This window comes from Sphaeramia orbicularis, chromosome 21 (genome assembly GCF_902148855.1).
Source record: "Sphaeramia orbicularis chromosome 21, fSphaOr1.1, whole genome shotgun sequence".
NCBI lineage: Eukaryota > Metazoa > Chordata > Actinopteri > Kurtiformes > Apogonidae > Sphaeramia > Sphaeramia orbicularis.
In genome coordinates this window covers 24,754,613-24,778,806 of record NC_043977.1, presented here as the reverse complement: position 1 = coordinate 24,778,806, position 24,194 = coordinate 24,754,613, and the positions used below count along the sequence as shown (strand labels likewise).

Genomic DNA, 24,194 nt, shown 5'->3' with positions numbered 1-24,194 from the left:
AGTGAGCAGCAGAGATGAAGGACAAGAGAATAATTGATCTGCTTTCCTTGTTCTGGTGATTTGAGAATACATTTTGGTAGCGTACAGAATCCAAGAGAACGGCTGACACATTCCCACATGTATCTCCCAGGCAATGTAGCTCACACCCACTGTTTTGTCTGAACTTTGGCACTTTAATATTTACAGTGAGTATGTGTCTCTCAGAGAGGATAGTTACTCTGGGGACTCCTTTGAATGACAGGAGGACTCAAATGGTGCACAGCGGGGTGTGTCTGGAAATAGAGGCACATGGTAAGCAGATGGTACCTCGGTGATTCCCACACGAGGGCCAACTGGGACAGACTTGGTTAGATGTAGCGGCTGATGCTACATAGTGTTAGTGTTTTCATTTGTTTTCTCGTCTGCTACTGACGCTGTGGTGTTTATTTCACTTTGTGCACTCATGAGGTTTATGAGGTTACTGTTTTAAACCGGTCAGGGTTCTAAATATAAAGCTTGAATGGTAGCACTCGGGGTGCATCTCTGTGTCATGTTAGCTTTGTGCTGTGTTTGTGTTTCCAGCTCCTCTGTGTGGGTCCCTGGTGGCTAAAAAGTTCCAATCCCCAGCATTGTGTGGCTAGAAGCAGAGGGATGGTCACACAAGGAAACCTGAAACTGATCCCAATGCTTTGAATTTCTGAATGGGCAGGGCTGAGAGGACACTAACCTGCCTGTGAGGGCATGGGCTGGGGCTGTACACACTCTTGTACTCTGCTTATTTGTCAGTGTTGACTCTCTCTCTCTTTCTCTCTCTCTCCCCTCTCTCTCTCTTTCTCTCTCTCCCTCTCTCTCTCTCTCTCTCTCTCTCTCTCTCTCTCTCTCTCTCTCTCTCTCTCTCTCTCTCTCTCTCTCTCTCTCATACACACACATGCACACACTGTTTCGCTGTTGTCTGCTCTCTCTTCTTCTAGTACTGGCCAGCTCTCCAGCTGTAGGTGGAGCTGGCTTTCCTGGAATTGTCGGGCAACTTTTCCTGTTGTGCTTGCTACCTCTTGCTCAATCTCTTGCTTAATGACAGCTCTGCTGCTGGATTACTGTGCTGGGAGGACTTTGCCATCTGGATGCCCATCTATACGACATGCTGGGGTTCATGGCTAACGCATTTGTCATCATAAATATATCTTTATGATTCAGGTCAGAAGTTTTCCTTCAGCAGAAATGTCTCAGCGGTGCAAAGAGGGGCGAAATCCATCGGTGGGTAAAGTAAACTGTGTATGAATGGGAGAGCTTTCAGGAGTGCGTAATGGACTTGGGGCTGTAAGGCAGTTTGCGGTGGCTTTTTGCCATAGTATTGTTTTACAAGCTTTTTGTAACTTCACCGTATTTTGTACCATAGGCGATGACATCAGAGGATTGGTGTCTTTTCATTGTTTGTCATACAAAGCTCTTTATTCACTTTGTATTTAGGACGGGCTACTAGAATTAGGTGAGCAACGTAACCTGTTTGACAAGACCTGTGCATGTACAGTAACCGCTATGTTAGAGCTGATAGCTTTACTGACATTTTAATGTGGTGCTGTTTAGTGTTTTAAAGTACAACTCATGTATGCATTTAAGTAGTGTAGTGTTACTTAGGTTACTGTTTGTTTATGTATGTTTATGTATGCGTCAGTGAGTTGGAAATTATTCACTCAACACAGTTAGATTTCTCAGCTGATATATGGACAACTCATCCAACTAAAGTGAACACAAAACTTTTAAACAATAATAGAAAAGCTTAAAGTCTAGCCTATGTGAAAGACTGAGTGGTTTGCATGGTGGCTGTCTCTGATTCTCTGTGATGATTTATCCACACCTGCATTCACCACTTTGACTATAAAGAACAAGAAAAAAAAAAACATATAAACAAAGGTCCACAGATGCATCACAGTCACTAGAGACTAATGCAACAATTGCCTCTTGTCTTGTACAGTCCAGTGAAAAAGCCGAATGTCTGTGAAGTTTTCAATAGAACTGAGAGAACAAACCCAGGTCTGTAGTTCAGAGGTAATTGCTGTATCCTCACAACTTCAAAAGGCTACTTGTGCCCAACTGTACTGATAATGAGCTTTTGCCTTCTTCACACATAATGAGTGGAGGTAGAGAGTTCACATAGAGAGACGCTGTGAGCACAGTGTGTCCACTCGCAGCTGGGGTGTCTGACTGGTCGGGAACAAAGGCTTAGTGTCTGTGATAGTGTGGAGCCCCAGCCATCACCAAGCAGGCCAATATACTTCTGCTTGGCTGAGCTGTCAGTCCTCACTGGCCTGCTGGCCCATGGACTAGAGTAAAGACAGGAACGCATGGGGACAGGCTAGACTATTCCACTGCCAAAATAAAAAAGCACCATTGTAACTTCAGGCAAGCTGACAGCACATGAGTCTGATTTATCTATAATATGCAGATGTGTTTTTGTTGTGTACTCCTGCATGCTTATTATATTTTTCCAATTTGCTTTATTTCCATAATCAGATATCTCTTACAAATATTTACATATTTATATTCAGATTTTTATATTCAGCTTGCAAAGGAAATCAAACAAGACTCAACATGGAGTTGAATATTTTTTCCCTTTATTACCATAAAAACATGATAATAATGAAGACAGAATCTCCAAGATGCCTGTTTTGCTCCCTTTTCCCTAATTTAGCATGACTAAGCCTACACAGTGACTCATTAAGTACAATTCATGGAGTGTTTACAACCTCTAAAAGATAAATAATTTTCTTATTCATGTCTGTAACGTTCTGTCATCATTACAGATAGCTGATCAGCTTCCCTGGATTTCGCTGACATCTCCACTTTGTTTTGCTTGAAAATGGAAACACTGGAGTCGGAGCTGACCTGTCCAATTTGTCTGGAGCTCTTTGAGGACCCACTGCTCTTGCCCTGCGCGCACAGCCTTTGTTTCAACTGTGCCCATCGTATCCTGGTGTCACACTGCACCCCCACAGAGCCAATTCAGTCCATCAGCGCCTTCCAGTGTCCAACCTGTCGCTATGTTATCACCCTCAACCAGAGGGGCCTAGAGGGACTCAAACGCAACGTTACGCTGCAGAACATCATCGACCGTTACCAGAAGGCTTCTCTGAGCGGACCCAACTCACCTAACGAGACTCGACGTGAACAAGCCACCCCGGACTGCAAAGCCATGACATCTCCCAGTGACAGGGTGCAGTGTCAGTTCTGCGAGCAAGACCCTCCACAGGACGCCGTGAAGACCTGCGTCACCTGTGAGGTGTCGTACTGTGATGAATGTCTCAAGGCCACCCACCCTAACAAGAAGCCTTTCACAGGCCACCGTCTAATCGAGCCCTTGCTGGACTCCCATCTGCGAGGGCTTATGTGTCTGGAACATGAAGATGAGAAGGTCAACATGTACTGTGTGACAGATGAACAACTGATCTGTGCTCTTTGTAAGCTGGTTGGCCGACACAGAGACCACCAAGTAGCAGCCCTGAGTGACCGATATGATAAACTCAAGGTAAGAAATCAGTTTGACCATCTATAATGAACTGGAAAAACTAAGACTAAGCGCTTAGTTTTTGGCAAAGTAGAACTGAACTCACCAAGACAAACCACAGTTTACTTCAAACTATTAAAAATTTACTGAGAAAAATAAAGCTTTAATTAAAAGTTTCCAACTGTACCATTTATTGGAAATCAACTTCTGAATAAGTGGAACACAGGGATAGAAAACAAGGCCTTAGTAATTGCTTTCCAAAATGTTGTTATTGCAAGAAAAGGAAAATTTTAAATTAAATAAAAACTCAAAACCTTTTGCACTGATGTAGTTAATGCAAATGAAAACAATATGTAAAATGTTTTTTTTGTTTTTTTTCTCACAGTCAAGTAAATCCTAAAACATTACACTGAAAGTAAACTGTATCTTTTTCCTAAAGGTTAATTAAATGTTATTAGCGAATGAGGCACTGTATGGGAATATACATTTTGTATATAAGACACACATAAGACGCATTTTTAAGTTATCATCATATGAAGGGTATTAATTATGAGGACTAGAGTTTGTTATCCTCTCGGCCAGTTTTAAATGACAGCCATGCACAGACTGCCTTCACAGTCTGAGTGGAAGTAGAGCTGCTCACTTTCAGCAGATGGGCTGTCATCAATAAGGCATGAGAAGATGCTGTTAGCTGGAGCGTATAAAAAAATAGGCCCTGAATTTCTTCTATTGTAGATGTATGAGCTACTGTCACAGACTCCAGATACTGGCTTGACGGTATAGACAGTATTTTACCTGCACAACGGTTCTGTAATGTGGCTTCAGCAAACTCATGGGATCATATCATAGTCTTGTAAAAGGCGACTGTGCAGTGGAGCGTCTGAAAGTGCTTTATTTTGAAAGCTTATACAGCGACGGAAAATTCTATAAAGTCATTGAAATATCCACCTATATTTGATTAAAGTTATCAAATTTATCTCTGTTTTCAGATGTGCATGGCATACACTGCATGAAAATTAAATGAGAGTCCTCCTTGTTTTTCCAGACATGCACATTGTTCATGCATGACTCACAAAAGGGGGGTATACTGTATCACAAATTACACTTAAAACCCTTTTGTGCCTGTTCATTTCTCTCACAATGCTTGGTCACACTGGAACTGGGGTGCAGCAACCTTTTGCAACGATATGGTAAGATAGGTCTGAGGACCAGTCTTAACCTGTTTCCTTTGTTTGATCATGCTGTCATTGTGCAGAAATCTCCTGGCCGCTTTCTCTGTGTGGGGCGTGATCGGTCATACCAGGAGGCGGACCAGGTGATCAGCATCATTTCTATAATTCCACATTTAGGGACAGATTCATTTTACATGAACCCGAATGCCCTTTGTACAGTAGAATTTGTGAAAGTAGCGCAAAATACATCCTGCTGGCACTGTATGTGGATAATGAAACAAGGTATTATAGCCTAGGTTGGTTATAACATGACAGTGATTGAATTCTGCATTGTGAAGCTGTTGGGTTTTCTTTATCAGATCAAGTTAATGAATGTGCTAATGCTATTCTATTTCTCTTAATAAATTAATCTGTCAGATAATTATAGACTTTATTAAGTTTACAAGTAGAATTGACATGAATGTATCCATTTTACCTTCTTATGTTGTGGTTATGATCAGTTTTGTTTTGTTTTTTTTTCCATTGTGCAACACCATTTAGTAACTCATACTCAGCATTTACTCAGATTATGTTGTTTTACAGTGAAATATATTATAAAACCTCAGGGGTTTTATTTCATCCATCTGACCTCATTACATGCAGTTGAATGCACGACAGAGGAAATGACAGAGGAAACAACAATACCCAGTTTGGAGACGTTGTTTTTTTCTCATGGCACGCGGGGCATAGCCCAGGTGGTCTGCAGCTGAGCTTGTTCATAGTTGTTGGTTTTACCAAACACATGGCTGCAACCACAGTGTCTCACACATCCCACAGAAAGGGGGTGTTGTTACATTTAAAGACTTTAGTTTGTATGAATACAAGCTTGTATAATGCTGTTTTATTTCTTTAGAACGTTATTGCATTCCATGATGTGATCCCATTATATTATTATTTTCTGTTAAAGTTCCATTTTTTATGTCAACTTATTCCTATTTAGCATCACAACAGAAGTTAAAGTATATGATAAACTACTAAGAGTTTAGAGGAAAATAATGCAAGGCGGGAAGACCTTCTACTTTGTAGTATTTTGCCAGGTTGTTGTGTAAATAAACACTGTAACATAGAGTATATATTCACATCTACATTAAAAGCAGTTTAAGTTTGAGCTAGATTGAACAGTGGCTCCAAACACATGTAAACATAAACACATGGGGTCACATAGACCATGTGAGCAATGCACAGACGACCTTCTGAAAAGTGCCTTTCCTCCACATGATCAGTAAGTTACTAAAAAATTTAAGATCCTTCTGACTTTTAAAGACTCTTCTTTAGAATAGAATAGAATAGAATAGAATAGAATAGAATAGAATAGAATAGAATAGAATAGAATAGAATAGAACAGAATAGGTACAACGAAATTGAAAATACAAGCAATCCTTGTTAGGTGCCATAAAAGTATCAATCACATATAAAAGACTATAAAAGCTGAAAATATAAAAGAAAAAGCCTGGATGACATAAATATCTAAAAAAGCAGCATAGAAAAGTGTCACTGGAAGTATAAACGACACATAAAACATCATCATATCCACCTAGACAACATTCAGCATTTTCACACTTGTGTTAGTGTTATATCATCTATGTGAGGTGTTGCAGGAGTAAAACAGACCTAAAGTAACTGGAAACCAGTTTAACAAGCCTTAAGCATCAACAACCAAACCTGTATTTTTGTTTTGTTAATAACTTGTTAATAACGACTTTTTTGTCTTTCCAAATCTGCCTCAGTATTTTACAGTAAAAATGAACCCTTAAAGATCTAGAGTTATATTTATTGCAACTTTCAGATGAATTTTTCCTGTATAACTTTCCTAAGTGAGGTAACACTTTTTGTTTTATTAATGTTATGTATTGCTATCATCTGCATTTTGTATTTTTCAGTGACGAACAGGTACTTCCCTTCACTTATCACATAGACGCTCATGAAAGCTCAGAATAAATTCAAAGGTCATTATATCAAAAGAGAGAAAACTTAAGAAAAAGTAACTTTTTCAGCAAAATATATCATTAACTGAGCATAAAAACAAGTTTTTACATTCACTGTCATTTGTCAAACTACAGGCGTTTCATTGGTGAATCAATGTTGCAGAACATGACACGTTTCCACATTCACTATGGAGCCTCTGAACGTCCAAATGGATCATTTCTGATGCCAGGAAAAAGATGAGAGACTGTTGTACCTGAATTATTTCAATTTATTTGATAGTTGTTGTGATTCAGAAGGTATTAGACATTTTAGATCAGTAGATTCTTTTGGTTGCTGTTTAAGTTTTTTTTTTCCATATTATGATAAGCCAAGAAAAATACAAAAACACTCTATTTGATAATACTCACATAAAAATAAATTAAAATAGTAGAAACTGTCTGTAGGGTCTGTGCATTACTCTATGGATGTGTTTTTGCGATTCAGCAAATGCTTCCTAGTTAACAAAGTGCAGATGTGTAGCAGGGCTTGGTGTGATCACAGGATGAAGTGACAAACTTTGACAATGGACCAAATTTCAAATGTTGACACAGGATAAAATTCCAAGTCCCGACAGTGACCCGTCAGGTCTGGGAGAGGAAGGAAGAGAGACGGGCCAAAGCAAAGGTGTGGGACCAGAAGCTTTCACATATAAAAGGAAGCTGTGATCCTTTCCTCTCATCAGGTTGAAATGCTTTTAGGAAAAGGATTCCATTAGAGAGAGCTGTCTAAACACACAAAGAATAATAATGTGACAGAACACAAGAAGCACTATGTGAAATTCAGTACACACCAGAAATGTTTGTAGGATGACTGCGCTTTGTCTGTGATGCTTTCTGTCTTCATAATTTGCTCTTCGTCTCGATTTTTTTTTTGGGCTTTATTTATATGATACTTGTCACATTCAAACAATGAATTGTCAAAGGATTCTAAGCCTCTATATTTGCCTTCTAACATTTGTTGGATTACTATCAATCAAGCTTCAGTTTTCAACTTGCCTCAGCTTTACCTGCAGCTAAACAACAGAAATGGCTTTCATCACATTGTGTTGCACATAAATAAATCATATTTCTGAAAGCAGTAAAAGAAAAACTCTGCTATTTCAGCACAGTGTGACGCAAACACCTTATGAAATCACAATGCGAAAACATCTAACCTGAAACAGTTCTCCCTTCTCAAAGCCTCTTTTACATGTTCTTTTACTTTTTCATTCCTTATGATCATGGGAAATCGGGCATGGTGTTCGAAAGTATATTTTTGGGAGTTGCATAATGTTTCTGTTCTTATTTTTAAGTGGAAAGTTTTGTAATGCCTTTTTGACGTTAGTATTTTTGGTATATGTAAATAAATGATACTGGCACGTTGACCTGTGGGGATCCATGGGTTCTAGATGTGGTAGTTTTTATGCTGTTGTGTATTCATGCAGGCTATGCCACATTTGTCCAGCAGTCACCGGCAACGCGTTCTGGCCATAGCAATGTGATTGTAAGGTTATTGTATTCCAAAATTACTCATATCTCCTAAAATATTGGTCCTATCAACTTGCCGTTTTCACTACTGTCTTCCTTGTCCAAAAATGTATAAGTATACCAATTTGCAGCAGTTAGCTCTTTACGGATTTTATGTGAATCCCAGACACACACACACACACAAACGCACAGAGGCCACTTGGCTTTTATAATATCCTCCTGAGAACCAGCAATGAATTTTTGTCCTCTGTAGATGACAAAAGTTTCACAGTTTTACTTAAAAAATGCTGTCCATTGCAAAGGACATTCTATTAAAAAGATAAATAAATATATATATTTTTTAATGTATCTGAAAAAAACAGTTGCATTATGCAGTTTCCAATCAAGACAATTGTTTAATGTAAAAAAGCTAAAACTTTCACTTTCTTGGATCTCAGGAGGATATAGATAATAATAAGTCAGTCTTGGATTAAAAAGAAGATTCGTAATATGAACCTCTAAGGAATTATTTCATTCATAGTATAGTTTATCATCATTATTTTATCTAGTTAAATCAAAAAAAAAAAGGCCACTTAACAAATAATATATTAAAATTGTTCTCAATAAGTTATTGAATGCACTTTGTATTATTAATTTGGCAGGTTACACCTTTATTGTAGTTTTAATCATCATTTAACCTCCTAAGACCCAGCTATGGGTTTTCTGTCCACATTTGTGGACAAGAGTTTCACAACTTTATACAAAAAAAGAAAAAAAAAAGAAAACTGTCCACCACAAAGGACATGCCATAAAAATTTTAAAAACTGCATCTGAAAAAACTGTTGCGTCATGATGTTTCCAATATACGCACTTATTTAATAAAAAAAACAAAAAAAGCTTGTACTTTGCTGACATTTCCTGGGTCTTAGGAGGTTAAACATAGAACTATTTTTGTGGTAACTTATTATATTATACTGAATTTTTCTCCAGATCTAATGTTTCCTAATTGAGTTCTTATTTATCATCATTTATTAAAATAGCATCCTCTGCATTTTGTATTTTTCAGTGAAAATCATGTATTTTCCATTGTTTCATTTATTGATTAAGCAGATGTTCATAGAAATTAAGAGTAAATTCAAACATTATTATATCAAAACAGGGAAGGAAAACTGAATTCTGTGGCAAAACAAATGAACTTTATCACTGGATTTTATCACTCAGTCAAAGTTGCAGAAAATGATGATGCTTCCACATTCACCTCACTCACATCTGATGCTGCTGAAAAGCATAGAAATTGTATTTTTACCTGAATTATTTCCATGTATTAATAAGATTAATAGTTCAGAAGTTATTAAACCTTTTAGATCAGTAGATGCTTTTGGTAGCTGATGGCTTTTTAGGTCTTTGAGAGTTAATCTAATGACAAATGAAGCTTTTACTCAAGAATAGCATTGCTTTAATATCATAAGACATCTTGTACGACCAGAGTACAGTCATCATGCCTCCCAATTACTGCAAGAGATTAAGTTTGCAACATAAGCCTTTGATCTGAGTCAGTGATTAACGCAGTCAGGGTTTAGTTGTCCAAATCACTGGCAGATGCTCCGCTAAGCTCCATGGCCTTTGCAGGCAGTGTGATGGGATCTTTGGCACACAGTGAGGGCCGAGGGTCCCATACTGATCACAGGCCAAATATGATCAGTCATATGCAGTGGCAGCGTTGTGTGTCATCCCCTCTGCTTGTTACACACAGGCTAGATCTGATCGTAATGTTCCCATTCACTTAATTCTCCTCCAAGATTTATTCGGCTGTTTACAGTTTGATGGGGGACAGTGTGTAATGAAATATTCCTTTTCAATTTTGTTTTGCAGCAAGCCTTGGATTCCAATCTTAGCAATCTAATCAAGAGGACCAGTGAGTTGGAAACCCTGATGGGCAAACTTATCCAAACCTGCCAACATGTGGAGGTGAGGTTGTTAATCTGCTCTTTCAGGTACAAGCGCCTATATTCTGTGGTATTTCATGGGCAACAACTCATTAAATTATTAACAACATGATGAATTACTATATTTGAAAGTGGTTTTTCATCATGTCAACAAGATTAAGTGCTCATTAGTCTATATATCAATAATTTCTATAATATGCAAGCAATTGGCCACAAACTGAGTATTTTAAAGCAAGCGCAGCACAAAAATGTATGCATGCACTGGGAAATAAACTGAAAAAATGTGCTGCATCGCAAATAAAGGCTGGTATTCGTATATCGTTATGCTCACGCTCAGTATTTTATCCAATTTGCTACTAGCCTTTGCTCAGTGTAGACAAGTAGGACTGTTTTGATATAATTAAATCAAACTTTGATAAAGGTCAGTTTGTTACTATTCTGGTCCCGTGAGGTTTATTATTTATAGATTAATCATGCCGTCAGTAATGGACTGTGTGTTGAAGTGATTTTATCAACTGAACACACAGTAGTGTAGTATCACATTTGTTATTGTGTGCCTCTTACATGTATTCTTTTTTTTAATCTTATATGAAGTTAATATCTACGTTTGTGTCCTGTCTAGGTAAATGCATCGAGACAAGAGAACAAGCTTCTTGAGGAGTGTGACCTGCTGATTAATATCATACAGCAGCGAAGACAAATCATAGCGACCAAGATAAAGGAGGGCAAGGTATTGTTTGTCACCTTTCGTGCCTTGATAACCTTGCTACCCCGGGCAGCAAGTTTACAACAACACCTGAGCAGACACTTCTCATTAGAAAACAGAGTGCAGACCATATGTCCCTGAAGTTATTCATCTTTAAAAACCAGCCTTTGTAGGTTTTACAAGAGCTGAACCTGTTTTTGCTATTAAAAATTCTTCATCTGGTGTGATCAGTAAATTAAAGTAACAAATTAATACTTTGTGCCAGAGATTATCTTAGTCCACCATCCATAGAGCAGTCACAATAATGAATTTTTGGTCTTTTTCTCTGTTCATATTATAATAGTTGTAGAGTTTATGTTGAACAGTTGTGTATTTAGAAACATATAGTCTACCTAATGACACTAAAGAGCAACTTATAGGTACTGCACAATGTAACACAAGTAAAATCTGCGTTTCTCTTTTTTTAGTCTTTGTATATAAATATTGCATTGATCAGATTTCACATAAATATCAAAACCATGCAAGGCGAATTTCTGAAACACACAAAAACAAGCTAACTGATTAGTTCTCTTCTATTAATTAAAGAAATTACCAAGTATTTTGTTTTTTCTTTCTTCTTCTGTGGCAGTAAACTGAATATATTTGTCCCAAAGTTGTTGTTTTTTTTTTTATTTTACTTTGAGTACATCTTGGACCCAAAGAACACTTTATCATCTTTTTGTGACATTTTTTAGGCCAAATAAATAAAGCTTTAATTAAGAAAATAAAATTAAAATGATGTGGAAAAAGTAACGAACACTGATACTTTTGTTCCAATTGCTTCTTTTACAGCTCAAAGGAGATGACTATCATTTCTTACAAACAGGGTTAGCTCCAGTAATAGTGATGGGTGAAAACACAGTAATGTCCCATCAGAGAGCGAACTTTAATTGATTGCCATTCCAACATTTATTTCAATAAAAAGTAGCTCCTTGTTTTGGATCATCCCTTATGGTCCAACTAAAGCAAAAATTAATTTAAAAGTAAAAAACGTGGGTCATTTAGCAACACTAATCTGTCAAATTATTTCTAAAATATGCCGTCAGAGAGATTTTGAGTACCGTGTTTTGACCCTGATGTAGCGATTATAAAATAACTATGACAGGTCTACTCACTCATTACTCCATCATCTGCTGTTAGTGTTACAAGTACAACTATATTTTAGGATATGAAAAACAAACATTTTCACATTTTAATTACGTAGGTTTTGTAATTTCAGTCATTTTGCTTAAAGGAATGATTTTTTTTTTTTTTTTTTAAATGGAATTATGCATTTTAAAACCTTTCCTTGTGGTCTACATAAACTGTAAATGCTATACTTGGGTCTGAATTCCTCATTAATTCAACTCCACAGATTCATCTTCAACCTGTTTCTGAGTAATGACACCAGAAAGGTCGTGGCCCTTTAAATGCAAATGAGCCACTTCATGCCCCACCCCCTCCAGGTTGTTGGCTGTGCTGCTCTGTCCCGTTCAACCAACAACTGATCATTTAAGTAATCAGCTCAAAGTTTAGACATATTTTCAGTATGGACTACAACCGCTGCTGCTGACAAACAATTATGTCGTACTCGGAGAAATGTTCGTCAGAAGTTTTGACCTTACATGTGCAAATGTCGTGACGTAACTAGTTACAGACGTAACAAATTAAGCAGGAATTAAAACAGGTTGTAGAAATTCACTCGATTTTAGCCAAAATTAATATAAAGATAGCTTTGCAGCACCTGGAGGGTTCAAATTCAAACCTTTTTTGAACTATTAGGGTCCAAATACACAAATAAATGTACCAAAGACTAATAAAAGTTTCCGTATATGTTTAATCTTTTATTAAGTTGTATCAGAATGTCCTTTAAGTGAGTATATGAGCCCCATCTGGCTATGTTTATTCTGGGCAAACCAGATCATCCTTTGGAGGATAATGTATATCCATTGTGGTTACCTGAGTGCAATTGCTGTGAAATTTAAGATATTGAAGGAGAATGGTCACTACAAGGATGAATGACCTTTGTTCCATGATCCGAGCCGTTTCATTTTTGCGACTTCTTTGACTTATGGGCTGGTGAAGTGCATCTTTTGGACACAAAACAAAAACTGGAATGACATTTGTCTCTTTTTTACCAATGTTGATCTGCTGGTGAATTTACCTGTTCATTCCAAATAAAGATACAATAAAAAAAAAAAAGCAAAAAAAAAAAAAGACTAATAAGAGTGGGTTTAGCAAAATATGACCCCTATAATAAAGTTTTAGAGATATGTGAAAGTAAATCTACATGATTCAGTGCAACTTTGTGTTATGATAAGTAACTTCAGACTGTTTAATGAGGTTTAATTCATCTATAGTAGCAAATTTACATAAAATAGACCGAAGTTATTATACAGTTATTATTGATTAGTCTGAGTTTAGCCTTTGTCTGTACGCCTTCAGATTCTTTGCATACAGTATTTAATTTTGCAAGAAATTACATCTTAATATCTTGAATATTATAGAAAAAGATGGAGTTCGCTTGTGCGTGGCCTATACCCTGCCAGGGGTGAAAGGCGACAATGATGATGATGATCTTGAATATTGTAAATTCTGAAACTTTCATTACTTTATGGCTTTCTATTGCCATATGCACAGTGTCTCTGGAATATTTCTGAACAATGTCTATACATTTGTGTGAATGTAGTACTCCTCATGAATCGTTTCCCTTCCCCTCCCTCTGCTACATGCCATTAGAGAGGCAGTGTCATGTTCAGTGTCGGAGTACGATCAGTTCTGCTTCCTGTGATCCTACTCTCTTTCCTTCCTCACCCCGTGCCTCATGTCAAACAGTAAGTCTGCTTTCAGCTTCTACACCGAAGCGCAGATGAGGGCACGGGGGAGACATCTGATTATAAAGAACCATATGCATACGTACATCTCCACGCTAGAGTATCATCCAAACAGACAGCTACTCAAAATGTAGTGAGCATCACAGAACTGCAAAATCAATATTTTCTGTCTAGGCAGGTAAAATCAAACCTGGCATCTGGCAGCTCGGTTGCTTAATAGCTTGGTGTTATCCACTCATGTCCTTTTGTTTTGCCCAGGCTGTACGGCTGAGGAAACTGGCGCAGCAGATAGCCGGATGCAAACAGTGCATCGAAAGGTCCTCCTCTCTCATCACTCAGGCCGACCAAACCCTCAAGGAGACGGACCACGCTCGATTCCTCCAGACAGCCAAGAGCATCTGTGAGAGGTTAGTAAACACTGTTAGCAAAAGACACACCGATATATAACATCATACACCAGTATCTCATAATGTACTTTCTTATTGTAGAGTCTCTATGGCAACTGCATCCTCTCAAATCCTGTTACCAGAAATTAACTTGAATGACACCTTTGATACTTTTGCTTTGGATTTTACACGGGAGAAGAAAATGCTAGAAAGCTTGGATTACCTTACAGGTGAGTGGGATCTTTGGAGATAAGACAGCAGTGTTTTAACAGTCCATCATTTTAGTATGACTACAACTTTTGTTAAAGGTGGGGTGCGAGGTGTTTTCCCGGAGCATTTTTCACTACATTGCTTAAAATCCCTTTCACACCCTGGTTACAACCAATTAATTAAATGCTCTAACACAAAAATACAAAAATTTAGTCACCTGTGGAACAGACAGGACTGAAAAAAAAAAAAAAAAACATCCGATCATTTTAAGCACCCAATCGAAATGATTGAGTTTGATATGTCTATCAAACTAAACTGCCTTTGTCCCTCCCCCCTCTGCACATACCTCTCTTTGTGCATGAATCGTGCATTCTCAAAGGCTTGGAGCACTTGTTCAGGAAACGAAGCCAGAGCCAGAGCTGGGCTATTTTAGCTATATTAGGATGGAAAGTTCACCGGCAAACTGTTTTGTCACTAACGCTGCATTCCAGGCAACCCGCAACTCGTGTTTTTCCAACCTTCTACCAGTGAAAATGCACCAGAATGGCAGTCAGACCTGTGACTTCCCACCCGTGAACTCGTACTAGATCAATGTACTCCCAGTTCCGAGCTCTGACGTCACATAGCAATGGCGGCACCCATGGATGTGCTGTTTATGCAAATGGACTCTGTGCACAGCCCCACTACTTCCTGAACTTCAGGTGGGTCCTTTATTTCCTGTCTTTCATTATTGGACACACTGATTAATCCAGGTGTGCCTAATTAATCAGTAGTCAGAACAAGAAGTAGCAGACACACCTGAATTAATCAGTGTGTCCAGTAATGAAAGACAGGAAATAAAGGACCCACCTGAAGTTCAGGAAGTAGTGGGGCTGTGCATAGAGCCCATTGTTTATTAAAACAAGGTATTGCTCTGACATTATTTATCTGCAAACGTCCTGCGTAATCAGCAGCTACTCTAGCATTAGCTAGTTTTCAGTCAGAGGCGATTTCTCATAGACTGCAAGGGAAGCTCGGCTTCCCCTAAAATTACAAAAATTAAATGGTTAAATATTCACGGTTGTGTTGACATTTCACTGACTACAAATGTGTTAGAACACGTTCATCTCACAGACGAGTTCGTTCAGAATCAGCTTTGTCACAAATCAACAGACTCAATGTTGTTCACTTCTCATCCTTTCCCGTTGGGCTGTTTTCTCATATGATCTCAGCTCAGTGCGTTTGTCCGTAGACGCTCAGCGTCCATGCACTTCAATGGGACTGAGTGGAACAGTTTTTTTCATTGCCTTAAAACTGGATGGTAATTGGATGAATGCCACGATGTTGTCCCACCCCTGGACGCTCCGCATCTCTGGGGGTGAATGGAGCTGTGGGCGGACCTTGGCTGGGCTGGACGCTGGGCTTCCACGTGCTGATTGGAGGATCAGTCAAAAGGCTGAATCCCATTTAATTGACAGCTATTTTGAGATCTACTCCTTCACTGACACAGTTCAGTTTAATACCATCACGCATTCTGCTGTGAAATCAAGAGAGAAACCACTACGAAATTACTCATTCATTTCTTGCCCTGTAAATAAAACACACACATTGTACTTCCTTTTTTCAATTTAACATAATTTCAACGTTTTCTTGTTTCAGTTACATAATTTATCATTTCTTGTTCGAGTTTAAAATCATTTTGAGCTACATCGGCAGGTGTAGAAAGGAGCTTTTTTTGTTTAAAAAGGCTCACACCCACAACACAATGGGCCAAGGCCGTCTAAGCAGCCTAGCTCTGCTGGCCATTGAGAGGACACTGGTCAAGTCCCTGGAAAAGACATCTACTTGGTATGATAAGGTCACTGACCATTTTCTTAAAAAGGAATGGAGGGCCGAATTTATGTTTAAATAACTTGACAATTTTTTTGATGTAAGCCGACAATGAGCTTCCCCTTTCTGAAAGACGAGCAGCCGCCACTGTTTTCAGTCCATTGAGTGCAAGAATAAATTAATCCCAAACACGTATCCAAATATACAAATAACATAACATAAAAGGTAGAACAGCTTCTCTTGCTTTATGTGCCGTTTTTACTCTGTTTCCCTTAAATAAGCAAAGAGCAAGCACCATAGAAATGTTTGTAAATGAGCATAAACCATGCTGGTTTGTTTACATCTAGCTACCACAATTCCTTGCGCTCTGGCAGTTTAGTGTGACTTGCCTGGAATGTTACAAAGTCGTGAGTCATGATTTGAAGTCGTGATTTACAGGCTCAAAAAACATCCTGGAACGCAGCATAACATAAATCACTAGGAATTGTAACATTAGCAGATAGGTATGAACTAGGGCTGTTCTGTAAGAGCGGGGGTGTTGGAGGAGACTGAATGAGGTATGCATGGATCAGGGCCACCGGAGCCGAGGCCACCGGCGTTGGGCGAATTGTTGCTGTGCAGTGCTCGTGAACCCCTGGAGAACAAGCATTGCACGTGCCAGTACTCTGGAGGTGTGGCTTTGGGGGGATGTCCTGAAGAAAGGGGTTTGGACTTTTGAATTGAGGTATTTTCAAGATGTAGCTTGCTTGAACTGTTTTTCTAAGATCTCATACCCCACCTTTAATTTATTTATTTAAAAAAAAGCTACAAAAAAACCCTACAATTATTTGAACCTGTAATTTAAGATATATTGTTAGATATGCTTCTTCACTGAATTACAGAGTCACATAAATGTAAGGCTTTGGGACAGATCGAAGTAAGGAATTATGTTTGAACCGAGTTCGTAAGAAAAATAGAGAGAAAGAAAAAGAAAAAGAAAAAGAAGAAAATTGTCGGTTGTGAAATAGGTTGGAGTGTTTATGATTGGTGCTCGTTTTGCAGTTTAAATTTCACTCTGTATGTAGACTGTGATTATTTCTAGTGGTTTCTTTTTATTGTTGTGTGCAGAATGGAATCCACTTTGATTGCTAACTCAGACCAACATTTGTTTTTTGTTTTCTCATTGCAGCACCAAATCCACCAGTAATCCGTGAGGAATTATGTACAGCTTCATATGACACGATCACAGTTCACTGGACATCAGATGATGAGTTCTCTGTTGTATCGTATGAACTTCAGTACGCCATTTTTACCAGCCAGTCCAATGTTGTCAGTAAGTTTCAGGGCTTTTGTGGAAATATGTTGTATTGTTTGTGGTGGAAAACATGAGAATGATGAAGGGAAGTGAAAGAGATTTCTGTGAAGGCCTTTCAGTTGTTTGAGGATTATGTTATGCTATTTAAACATAATACCATATTGTAGCAGAGTTCTTTCCAGGGTATAATGAGATGTTAGCAACGTACTCTGCAATTTTTGCTTAGAAAGTGATATGGGAAAAATAAGGACTTGAATTCATAGTCTGGTTGAAATAAGTAGCAGACAGTTTGAATTGATTTCTACAAAAAGGTCACAGCTTGTTCAGTCAACCAATTTATTCTCATCTACCTCAGTCTTCTAGCGTACCTGAGTGAGTGGTAGTGAGACTTTGTTTGATGATACAAAAAAAGTTTCTATAGGTTGAAACAGGCCAAACAATTACTATAGTCTCATGTGTCTCACTTCTTAATTTGTAACACTGAACACAGTCCCAGCTCAACAAAAGCCTTCATTTTAGTTGATTTATTCTGTTTGTCCGGTCTGTAGGTTTGTGTAACTCCGCCGATAGCTGGATGATAGTACCAAACATCAAGCAAAACCACTACACTGTGCATGGACTCCAGTGTGGCACCAGGTACATTTTCATAGTAAAGGCTATCAACCAGGCTGGAAACCGTAGCAGCGAACCAGGGAAACTCAAGACCAACAGTATGTAAACAACCGCATACAACTTTTATAACTGCTTATCCTTAAGAGTAATTGTGTGTTTGGCCGAGTCGTCGTCTGAAAGTTTAAGTTTTTGTTTTAATTTTTCAGGTCAGCCATTCAAGTTGGACCCAAAGTCTGCACATCGGAAGCTGAGGGTGTCCCACGACAATCTGACAGTGGAGAGGGAGAGAGACTCGTCCAAGAAAAGCCACAGTCAGGACCGCTTCTCCAGCCAAAGCAGCTACGGCGTCCATCGGAAACGTCTACATCGACAGCGGCCGCCATTACTGGGAGGCTTTGATAGGAGGAAGCACGTGGTAAGAAAAATGTTTTAGATTCATATTTTATCATTATTTCTGCAAGTTATACAGTTTCTTTCTTCAGATTTCTTGTTTGTTTGTTTGTTTGTTTATTTATTTCGAATATTTGCGATAAATCAAACAACAAAAGAATTGTATAAAAAGAAAGTAAACATTCGAAAAGGAGTGGGATGAAGTTTAATTCATAATCTCCCGTCCTCTTACTCCATTCCTCACCTACCCTAAATGCCTATGTCAGATTCCATAAGTAACTCAAAAATCCTCACATATCAGACTAAATTCTGACTATGCATTAACACAAAATTGTTGTACATATCAAGGATAGACTTGGATTTTTTTTCTTCCATGACTGTATCTTAAAACTTAAAAAGATTCTTTAAAATAGCAAAATACAGCACTTTTCGACTTTTTTGTCAGTTCCTCAGTTTCAGTCCATCCATTACATTCATTTTAAACATCCATTTTCAGAGGCGCAGAAATAAAATCTGGAGGTGATTCCAAATGTTGAATTTTTATTGTGTCATTGTTCACTGACATTTCCAATATGAGGTCCAAAGCAGTGGTCAGTGACAGGTGACAGCAGCCGTTATTCAGCTAAAAAACTAAATAAATCTACCAGAGAGCAAAACATTAATAGGGCTAAGTCAAGGGGAGGTTAACATCTGGTCAAAAAAAAATTAATTACAATAATCTACACCAAACTTATATTTTAGGTAGGTATTATTTATATTTTCAGGAAAATGTATTTTCAAATGAGAAAAAATTTACAGAAAAAAAAAAAATTTGTGGAGTTTTATAAGTGTGAATGTTTGGGAAAGTGACAAAGTTTTCTGCCGTCATTCTGGGTTCATTTTATAAACTCTCATAAATAAACAAAATTTTTTCCAAATACATTGATATTTGACTATTATATTATTTATGTCATATTCTAAACACACAGTGTTAAAATTAATAAATGCATATATCTATGTAAAATATATTGTAAATTAAATATTGTAAAAAAAAATTGTATATTAAAAAAATTGTATATTAAATATTGTAAAAAAAAATGTATATGATATTGATAATTGAAATAAAAAGTGTTTAATTTGATATTTACTTTTGTTGTCCATCCTGACGCTGCCATTTGTCAAAACTCATTGCTTTTTAGGTATGATAAATTTTTTTTTCCTCTAACCAATTATTAGGTTGTAAAATAGAGGGTTTAAGGTTTACACTGAATACAGTTTAGGATGAAAATATCATAGGAACTTCACTTTGAGAACTTTGTAATTCTTGCAAAAAATAGATGTTTTTTTTTTTTGTCCATCCATGACGCAGTAGTTTTTGATATTTTTCATTTAAAAATATTTGAAAAATAAATTTTGCCCTTTGAGTATGTTGAAGATGACATTTAGACCTTTCCAATTATGTATAATATTTGTCTTAAACTTGTCTGGTTCAAAGTTATGAATTAAAAAGTCATGGCTGTCCATCTATGACGCCCTTCCTCTCGCCTAATAGTCAAATCAACAATTTGGTTCCAATTTTTCAGTGTTATATGCTATATTTTCATTAAACCCCTTGAATAAAATATCTGGTGTGGAAGTGTTGTGTTGTCCAAATACTTATGGGCCTGACTGTATGAAAGTGTTTTTGCTCCATTAAAAAAAAAAAGTATAAATCACATATGATTCATTTATTTGTGTTATAGTGTTACTTTAAGTTCAAGTTAAAAATATATATATATATATTTTTTTTTACATAAATTCAAATCCTGGGAGTTTAATTTTAAAGGCCAAGGACTTGACTTTAAACATATGCATGTTTTGTCTATAATCACAATGCAATAGACCTATTTAGCATGCAGCAGCAGATATGTATGGTCTAGGGGGGCGAGGGCCTCCAGTGTCTGATTGTTTTGCTTCTCATTGCTTATGCAGGTTTGCCGTGGGCATCGCTTATAAGTCTGCACCAAAACATGAATGGGTTGGTAAAAACTCAGCCTCCTGGGTTCTGGCTCGTTGTAATAACTCATGGGCTGTGCGTCACAACAGCAAAGAGATGCCCATCGAGCCCTCACCTCACCTGCGGCGCCTTGGAGTATTGTTGGATTATGACTCTGGATCTCTATCTTTCTACGACGCTGTTGCCTCGCAGCACTTGTACACATTTGACATCGCCTTTGCCCAGCCGGTTTGCCCTGTGTTCAATGTGTGGAACAGATGTTTAACAATCCTCTCTGGCCTGCCAATCCCCGACCACTTGGAAGGGTCAGACTACAACCAACTAATTTCAAAGACAAGACCAGAATGCCATGCACCTTTTGTGACTGTGACAACCATAAACTGAAGGCGAAATGAAAACAGGAGCCAACAAGATGAAATTAATGACCTTGGTGTACATTCCTAATCAAGCCTTCAGTGAAATTAATTTTTTTTTTTTTTTTTTTTTTTTTTTTTTAGAATTATTTAAGAAACTATTTTCAAGCATCTGTAGATGTATTCTTTGCTTTGCACTTTATGAACAATATTCTGCTGGATAGTTTAAAGGGTTTATTTACGAGCAATTTTCAATTCAGCTCTGAATGTTTTTCATTTCTTAATACATATTTTTGTGTGTGAGTGACACATGGTGAAAGGTTGTATTATAGGCTATCATGAAATGTTTTTTAAACATTTTTAAGCCATAGCAACTTTAAAGAGACAAAGCCTGTCAAAATAAAAATTATTTTTAAGCCCTTGTACCACACCACCAATGCTTCATTAACATTTTGTATGAAAGAAAAAAAAAACATTCAATGAAATAGATGGTGGTAGTTGTCTCTTAGAAATGCAGATTTGACATCAGCCTTACAATTTTCATATATTTACATCTGAAATCTATCTTATCTTACAGTAGCTACCAGGTTTAGAAGTTTGTCATCAAAGCCTTGCATCACAATTTCCACATTTTTCACCTTAAAGCATCTCTGTAACAAAGGTTTAATAAAGGCAATTTCATCTGATTATGATTGTCACCACTTGTTTTTACTGTATGTTATAATGTGACAGTTAAATACACGGCTGACTGATGTTAAGCTCATTTACATTGTTATTTCAAGCTTTAACAGTGAAAACACAAACGTCAGAGACAAAAGTGTACAGTGTTGCTCTACACGACCCATTCTGACTCATGCTAAGGCCAAAATACAACTCTGACAAGATTTGCTCTGACATCTCCTTTGTACTGGAGTAACGTGGCTTGAATTTTGCAGCGTCTCCTTTCAACTAAAGAAGACAAGAGGAAAAAAAAAAAAAAACATGAACTCTGTGTGCCCTCTCCGTAAGACACCCTGCAGACAGCACCTGTAATGCATTAACATAAAACACTGCCTCTTACATGTAGGACACTCAGGATGCTTTTGGGTGTTTATTTAGAGAGTCAAATAAATGTCTAAACTCATAATTAATTGTTATATAATCTGCTTTTGGCAATTGTTGATGCTAAATTTTCTTTTCATCAAAAAGACAAGAATAGAATAGTGTTTTTTAAAACAATATTATGCCTAAAACTTGGGGAAAAAAACAGATATATTTTATATAAGAGTCAACTAATACAAAATAAAACATAGAGAACAGCTGATTTGCATAAAGGATGTATAAGCAATTGCTTTTTAAAATTCATTAGCGTCATAGAAAAATGCATAACAAAATGGCATTGCTCTTGTATTTGAGCATGCATGTTGTAGAAATTATGAAAATCATATGTACATATCAATCAGTCATTATAACATGTTAATGTAAAAACTGTAAACATGTTCCATATAATATATAGAGTGCATCCTCTACATTACATAACTATAGAGATACAGGTATAGAGAGGATAGATTATGGTCCCTAAATGTTGGGATGAATTAATTAAATTCATGTTGGGATTAATTGTGTCACAAACTGGGTCCACACATGAAATAAATCAAAATTAACATATTCCTAACTCGTTTTCACATTAAAGTAAATAATGGTTAAATCATTAAAGCAGAAAGAAGGTCACTTAACAGACAGACAGTAAGCTTGAATCAAAATAAACCAAAAGTATGTATGAAATGTAATGTGGAGGGTCAGTCATGTGTGCAGTGTGTGGGTGAGGGGAGAGTGTTGTGTGCAGTGTTGAATGCAAGAAGAAACTAGAAAAGCACTCAGAGAGCGCAGACCTCTGCCAAGACAGACCCCCCCCCCATCACCACCAAAATTTAATCATTTCTTCCTTGTGCCAGTATCAACATTTCATCAAAATCCTTCCATAACTTTTTGAGTTATCTTACTAACAGACAGACAAACAAACAAAAAATCCACCCCCCGATTACCACCTAAATTTAATAATTTTTTTTCCTTGTACCAGTATCAACATTTCCTGAAAATTTCATCCACATCCTTCCATAACTTTCTGAGTTATCTTGCTAACAGACAGACAAACAAAGGTAATATTACTCAGATTCCCATGGCCAGTGGAAACCTGGAACCAGGTCTCAGTCTGGAAGTTGCGAAAAAAAGAACCCATGTTAGACCGTACTTAAATACTCTGTTCTCCTCACATGCACAGGTGAGGTAAACTGGCCTGACAACCTGTCCCAACCCCCACCCAGTCACAAAACCAGTGAGCAGACAGAGGGGCAGGCCATCACAATTTTAATTTCCCAGTTTGGGATTTAAAAAAAAAAAAAAAAAAAAAAAAAAAAAAAAAAAAAATATATATATATATATATATTATATATATATATATATATATATATATATATATATATATATATATATATATATATATATATATGGGTCAAAACATAGTATTCGAAATATCTCTGACGGGGCATTATAGAGACAATTTGACAGATGAATGTCACTAAATGACCCAAATTTTTACTTTTAAATTAATTTTGTTTTAGGTTGGACCATAAGGGATTATCCAAAACAAGGAGCTACTTTATATTGAAATAAATGTTGGAATAGCAATCAATTAAAGTTCGCTCTCTGACTGGACATTACTGCGTTTTGACCCATCTATATCTATATATCAGGGGAGACATTATCATGGATGATGTATGCATGCAGGTGACAGCAATAGTTCTGGCAGATTATGTTTCATCAAATGGTTTCTCATTAACAGTCAGAGTGAAGGAACTAATTAGGGGAAGGACTGTAAAGGAGTATTACAGGATAAGTGCACCCCAGGGCTCCACCTGCTGGACCTGTCTTTATTGTGATGAATTAATTTGCTGCTAAATGCCACAGCCAGTCCACTGCAGAAAATCCAACGGACAATAACCTTGGCCTGTTTGTCTTGTGACGTTGGCCTTGATTTGATTACTCTGTGGGTTTCTATTGTTGTTCAAGTGAGGCAAAACTAACCAAGCAAAACTAACCAAAGGCAAATTAAGAAATAATTTAAGCTTGTATTAATATGAGATAATCTGTCAAGTGTGTCCCATTGCGATAACAGAGGTTTTGACTAATAAACGTGATGAAACATCCAAAAATCAACTGGAGACCAAAATCATCTACTGTTCTGAAATGTTTAATAACAGTTGATCCATTAATCCCGTCAGTATGTGTAAATAATTCATGTCAAATACAGCTTGTCATCTTTTTAGGTTCATCAGATATGACCCATTTGGATGTTCAGAGGCTCCGTACTGAACGTGGAAACACCGTCATCTTCTACAACACTGATTCACCAGTAAAACCCATGGAGTTGGATAAATAACAGTGGATGGACACGCTTTGTCTATGTTCTGTTAATGATATATTTTACAGAAAAAAGTCACTTCTTCTTTAGTTTTCCTTGTTTTTGATGTAAGAAATCTGAAGTTTACTCTAAGCTTTTATGAACATTTTCATGATCAAC

The 24,194-nt window shown here is 37.2% G+C and overlaps 1 protein-coding gene across 1 annotated transcript; it reads left to right on the top strand.

Annotated features, from left to right (window-relative positions):
- The first annotated feature begins 907 nt into the window (after positions 1–907).
- Positions 908–21,322, top strand: mid1 (midline 1). Its single transcript, XM_030124958.1, is given in 12 exon segments — positions 908–1,233; positions 2,781–3,502; positions 4,737–4,796; positions 9,975–10,070; positions 10,671–10,778; positions 13,865–14,013; positions 14,095–14,222; positions 17,180–17,323; positions 17,854–18,015; positions 18,124–18,266; positions 18,268–18,332; positions 20,258–21,322. Coding segments are annotated over 11 exon segments (2,130 nt in total). The 5' UTR covers positions 908–1,233; positions 2,781–2,836; the 3' UTR covers positions 20,667–21,322.
- The last annotated feature ends 2,872 nt before the right edge of the window (positions 21,323–24,194 follow it).